This window comes from Fukomys damarensis, unplaced genomic scaffold (assembly GCF_012274545.1).
Source record: "Fukomys damarensis isolate Sample0158 unplaced genomic scaffold, DMR_v1.0_HiC HiC_scaffold_37, whole genome shotgun sequence".
NCBI classification, from domain to species: Eukaryota; Metazoa; Chordata; class Mammalia; order Rodentia; family Bathyergidae; genus Fukomys; species Fukomys damarensis.
In genome coordinates, this window is record NW_022900949.1 from 30,037,222 (window position 1) to 30,043,418 (window position 6,197).

The following is a 6,197-nucleotide window of genomic DNA, read 5'->3' on the forward strand; positions in this document are numbered from 1 at the left end:
TAACTGTACTGTATACCTAAAAAGTACCAAAACACTCAACAAAAAAAAAAAAAAAAAAAAACTACAGTACTTGAAGTAAGAAATCACAGAGGACATCAGGAAATAGAAAAATATCCACTGTTCCTGAATATGGAAAAGCAATATACTCACACTAGCCACACATTCAAAACTAATATACAGATTTAATGCAATTCCAATAAAAAAAAAAAACAGAAGTCTTCACAGAGATGGAGAAAAAAATCCTAAAACTAATACAGAACCAGGAGAGAAATGGAATAGTGAAAGAAGTCCTGGGTAAAAGAACAAAGTAGGGGGCATCACAATCCCTAGCTTGCAGTTATATTACAAAGATCTACAGTGATAAAAACAGAACAGTACTGGCACAAAAATAGACGAGGATATATGGAACAGAACAGAAAATGCAGAAATAACTCCAAGCACATTCAACTATCTGGTATTTGAAAAAGGGACCAAAATTATTCACTGGAGGAAAGAGAGACTATTTAATAAATGATGCTGGAAAAACTATCTATATGCAAAAGACTGAAGCTAGACACATACATTTCACCATATAGGAAACTAAAATAAAAATAAATGTAAAATTTAAATGTTAAACAGAAACACTTAATTTTTCACAAAATAAAATAGGTAAAACTCTTGATGTCATAGGCATAGGCAAGGTCCTTCTGAACACAGCCCCAACTGCACAGGAAATAGTACTGAGAATCAACAAATGGGATCATATGAAATTAAAAAGCTTCTATACAGCAAAAGAAATATCCAACAGAGTGAAATGACAACTTATAGAACGGGAATGTTTTTGCCAATTACTCCTCAAAGAGAGCAGTAATATCTAGAATACAGAAATACCTCAAAATTTGACCTTCCCAAATCCAATAAAAGACACAATAAAAACATGGGCAAGTGAAATACACACTTGACAGAAATACGTTGGCCAATAAATATACAAGGAAATGCTAAACAATGCTGGCCATTAGAGAAATGGGAATTAAAATAAAACAATACTGAGATTTATCTTACTCCAGAAGAATGGCCATCATCAAAAATTTAATAATAACAAATGCTGGTGAGCCTGTGAGGAAAAAGAATCCTTCTACATTGTTACTGGGAATATAAACTACTACAACCACTATGGAAATCAGTATGGCGATCCCTCAAAAACAGAAATTCCATTTGTCTTGGCTATTTTCCTTCTATGTATCTTCCTGAAAGACTTAAAGATATCACATTACACTGATATATGCAAAACAATGTTTATAGCAGCAGAATTCATAATAACTAAATCTTAGAAGCCACCTATATATCCACGACCAGATGAATAAACGAAAATGTAGCATATACACAAAAGAGTATTACTCTGCCATAATGAAGGATAACCTAAAGTCATCTGTAGGAAAATAGATGCACCTTGAGTCCATAATTGGAAGAGAAATGAATCAGACACACGTTTAAATATCACACATTTTCTCTTATATAAGACACTCAAAGTATAAGTAAAAAGCAAAATAAAGGATAGATGACAGGAAGTAGATCTTTCTCAAATGGTAAAGGGATGAAGAGTTGGCAGTAGAGGGAGGGAAGAGAAGAAAAGGGGATTAAAAAAAGGGAATTAAGATGTGTCGTATACATGTACCAACTTCTGACAAGAAATGTAAACATTGTGTACTGCAAATTACTGTCACTCATGTAATAATAAAAATGAATAAAATTTAAAAAAAAAAGGCAACATTTAAAAAATAATTTTAAAAAAAAGCAACAAAAATTTCTGAATGGTAAATGTGAAGAAAGCCTGGAGAATGACTCCAGAGGACCCAATGAGTGAATAAAATATTGTAAATGCTAGGTCAATATAAGGGAATATTTGCAAAGAAATTAGAGATAAGTACATATAAAACTATTCAGTATTTTTTAGCAAGAAATTCATTTACTCATGGGAGAAAGCTATGCAAGAAATTCACATTATTACTGTACATCATTTGGCTGTGAAGTGCATAGAAACTACATGCTGAAATGTAAATGATTATTGCTTTAGATGATGGAGGTAATTTAAAGATGCTAAATCTTTACTGATGCTAACAAAACATCTAAGAGATGAGAATCAAAAACAACTGAAGAAATTATAGGGTAAAAATTTATTTTAAAACATGGAAATAAACAGAAATAGCTAAGGTTTATAAACATGTTTGCTTCTGAGAGAGGAATAGGGGAGCATAGGAGTAGAAGTGTGAAGCAGTTAATTTTATTTCAAAAAATACTCTACAGTAAATCAAAAACATTTCACATAGAATTAATCAAAGAAAAATAAATTACTTGGTATTTCTGTTTTAACTTAATAGACCTCAAGCCTTTTGTATCCTATATATTCCAAGAAAAATGTTTTATTGGTAGTCAATTCATTTGTTATATAACTTTGATTTTATGTTTTTTCCCCCATTCTAAGAATTGTTGTCACCTTGTACAAAGAAAGATGTATTTCTCAAGGTTTATAAATTTGGTCACTGATTTATAACTTCTCTCTCAATGTTGTAATTCAAAGCCAACTTATTTTTGAGGATGTGAAGAGTTCAAATTAAATACTAAAGAGTGTGAGCCCTAATTGTCTCACAAAAGATTTGGTGGATTGGGGGTGCTGATTTACATCCCTAGCCTTTCTGTATTCTTTCAGAGAGGGTCTTGCGAAGCTGTTAAGTTGTCCAAGCTGGCTTGGACTTGTGATCTTCTTGCCTCAGCCTTCCAGAGTGTTGAGATTTATTTAGGTGTACACTACACCTGTCTCCCACGTAGGATTTAAAAAAAAAAAAAAGAAAAAAAAGGACTGGAGATTTAACTCAGTGGCTCTGCTGTCTGCCTCACAAGCACAAAGACCTGAGTTCAATCCCCAGTACCACCCTCAACCAAAAAAAAGAAAAAGAAAAACAGCCTGGGCGCCATAGTGAATTCGAGGCCAGCCTGAACTAAAAACAAAAAACAAAAGTTTCCTAATTAGGCCCTGATCTTCTGTATAATAATTCATCCTTCATGTGGTTAGAAATGAGTCCATTTAAAATATTGTTTTCATTATCTTTTCTGCAGAAGAACCTGTGATGATTCCCTTCCTCCTATGGGACTGAGCTCACTCTATGATATTTATGATGGATCCTAGTTTGCTCCATTCTCATCATCCCAGACCTTAACACTCCAAAATATATTTTCCTCTTCTGTAGGGCAAATCTTTCCGCCCTATCTTCAGAACATGCCTTTTTTACTGCCATCTCTTATAAATTGTGTCCCTCAAACTTGAATAGCTTCACCTAAATCTTATACACATTATGGTCAAGCTCAAATTCCACTACTGTCCGTCAGTTACTACTTTAGCTTGCACTCAAATTTTGCATCCTATTATTTGGAAATTGTGTTGGCTCGCAATTATGGGTCATTTTTTCATGCAATGCCCACGATAAAAGAGAAAAATAGGAACTAATATTTGAAAAACGTTTTTAAAAATTTAGATAAATTTAAAAGCTTGATTTAAACTCCTTCAAAATTAATCTTAAGAACTCTTCATCTATTGCCAATGAAAGGATTAGAACAGAGGTCACTGATACTTTCCTCACTGAAAACTACACTTTCTTTCTCCCAATATGTACAACATGCCTAGCATGATAAGCTTTCTGTGAGTGAACTGCTCCCCCACGCAGTCAGTATGAGGGACAATTCCCAGTGCATCCAGGAAAGTGTAATAGACTGCAAGGGAACGAAAGGTGCTTATACAATAACAGACCGGATTACACTCAAAGTTCATTCTTTCAAAGAAAATCAATTTCAAACTTTGGTATTTTGCTACTCTTCCCAACAAATCACTTGCTAGTCATACTTCTAGCTATTTTTGTGTCACAATACTACAGGGGAGTAAGACTGATTACAAAAACAATCCAATCAGCATATTATTCACTGAAGGCTAGTATTTTTTTTTAAAAAAAACCACTTGTACTTACTTTAAGGATATCCTTACTTTGGGCTTAAAATAAGGTGCGTTCTGGTCTGCCAAAAAGACAATTAAATCATTTCCTAAAAGAAACAAATACATTAAATCAGAAAGATATTTCCCGGTAAAACATTTAACATCCAAACAGTTGTTACAAACTTATTGGGAAATGTTTTCAACAAGAAACCTCTTATTCTGTTCCAGTTCATCTAGCTTAATGTTTAAAGAAGCACAGGAATGACAACTACAGAAAAACACAGCTGACCAAGACAAAAAGAAGCTAATGAATTCTGTGAAGTTTGATTGGTGAGCTTAATAGTACCACATAAAAATATGCCTTAAAAACATTATACTGTAGAAGGCCCAGGTCTTGTGTTTAATCCATAGTAACCCTCCCCCCAACAAAAACAAGCTAATAATAGAATTATACTGTACTATATATATTAGTCCCAACCTTGCTGTCATTTGTAAGGCTGTTTAATTGACCAGACAGATGCATCACACCTAGGATGCAGTACCTTGCACTGAGGGACTCTGATAAGGGTCAAGGACATAATCAAACAATGTAAGTACAAAAAGCTGATTCCTTTAAGAACATATTTTTAGGTTTCCTATGAAACCATTTCCCCAGTCCATGCTTTATTTCAGCTGAATTAACATTCACTGGGACAGACTTTTTAAATTGTTTAATGAAGCACAGGTTGTTTTTGAATTCAAGGAGAGGCTCTATCTAGCTTGGATGGCCTGGCCTCAGGTCTGGCCCTTCTTCCAATATAGGGCATCAATAAAAGGTGGGAAAAATATTCAGAGGCCAAAAGAAGCTCTAGGGTTCTCCCAAGGGCTCAGGATCCTGTTCATCAAGTTCTGCAACAGCTCTTCACTTCCTTCTTTCACGATCCTGACTTTTAAGTAACAGGTACTTCTGTGTGCACTGAACAATGCTAATATCCCCTCTAATGTACACTGTGAGCATCAAGATTTACAAAAAGTTCTTAGTGATGGATAAAGCACAGGCTTTCCAAGAACCCTGTGCTGCCAAAGAAAAATCTGAAACTAGGGTGGCGACTAAGGTGAGGAAGAGTCAGGTGTACAACACAGACTAGGCAGCTGATGTGGCAAAGAATCTGTAGTTTGAGAACCGTTCCCAAGGAGGCACTGGGTTTACCAATGGTTCCTGCAAAATGCTTCTGGGAGCTGTGGAGTGTTTGGGTCTTAGGAAGTCATAGTACTGTGTTTCAAAGAAAACTGAGAAAAGAAAAGGCAGGTGAATTAGAGCAACGGGTAGGCAAGAAGTCTTGTATGAGAAGAAATTGCCAATTGCATTTTATGTTCATCAAATGGGAAGGGAGATTTAAGTAAAGTAGTAGGTAATGAGGAGCCCTTAGGAGAGAAGGTAGAGAGAGGCTAACTACAAAGACCCCTGGGAATCTGGAAGGACTTTGGGAGGAAACCAATTTCACGAAGAGGGCGGTGCATGGGTGAACGCCGAAAGCGTCTCAAAATAAAACAAAACACAAACAAAACTTGGTGTGTTGGCATGGATTTCTGGGGGCAGGTTAAACGGTGGGGTAACTGGATCAGGACCTGGAGTTGGAACAGGATGCTGGCGATAAAGGAGGGGCACAAGGTTGGGAGAGTGGGGCCGGGCAATGCAAGAGGTCTAGCCATCCGGACAAGGGGGCATGGGGAGCACCGGGAGGGGCACACGGACAGAGGGAGGGGCGGGCGAGCACTGACTTTCCCGCAGCACGAAGAGGTCCGTCTGCTTGTCGGAGTTGAGGTCCCCGAAGGCCGCCAGGGTGCCCCAGGCCTCGGCCCCGAAGAGCTCAGCCGTAACGTTGTGCAGCGCCCGCACCGGGACCAGCCCGACTCCCAGCAGCGCGAGCCCCCACAGAAGTGGCCCCAGCAGCACCCAGGAGCTACGCAGCCGGCTCGCTGCCGCAGCCATGGCAGCCCCTCGGCCCGCCCGCGGCCAGTCGTCGCGCTTGACGGTAACCGCAAAGCACCCCACGGCCCTAGACAAAGAAAGCACGCAGCTTCGAGGCGAATTCGAACCGCTGCAGCAGATCCCTCTCAAGGTCCCCTAGGGAAGACCCTCTGAGGACCGGGAGGGTGGGAAGCTGGGGTGCGGCACACTCTCACGCTCACTTCCGGCCGGCGCGCCTCCCGACAGTGTCGCGCGCGGGGGCGGGGCCGGGCGGTGGGCCTGACT

General features: G+C 38.7%; 2 protein-coding genes across 2 annotated transcripts in view; one reads left to right on the forward strand and one right to left on the reverse strand.

Annotated features, from left to right (window-relative positions):
- Positions 1–6,146, reverse strand: part of Itfg1 (integrin alpha FG-GAP repeat containing 1) — a 233,971-nt gene extending 227,825 nt beyond the window's left edge. Inside the window, exons 1-2 of the mRNA XM_010617261.3 lie at positions 5,723–6,146; positions 3,996–4,068 (exon numbers count right to left, since the gene is read on the reverse strand). Coding sequence (XP_010615563.1) covers positions 3,996–4,068; positions 5,723–5,933 — 284 coding nt within the window. The 5' untranslated portion in view covers positions 5,934–6,146. The remainder of the gene's footprint in view (positions 1–3,995; positions 4,069–5,722) is intronic.
- Phkb (phosphorylase kinase regulatory subunit beta) overlaps positions 5,932–6,197 on the forward strand; it is a 214,358-nt gene continuing 214,092 nt past the window's right edge. Inside the window, exon 1 of the mRNA XM_033759669.1 lies at positions 5,932–6,028. Coding sequence (XP_033615560.1) covers positions 5,932–6,028 — 97 coding nt within the window. The remainder of the gene's footprint in view (positions 6,029–6,197) is intronic.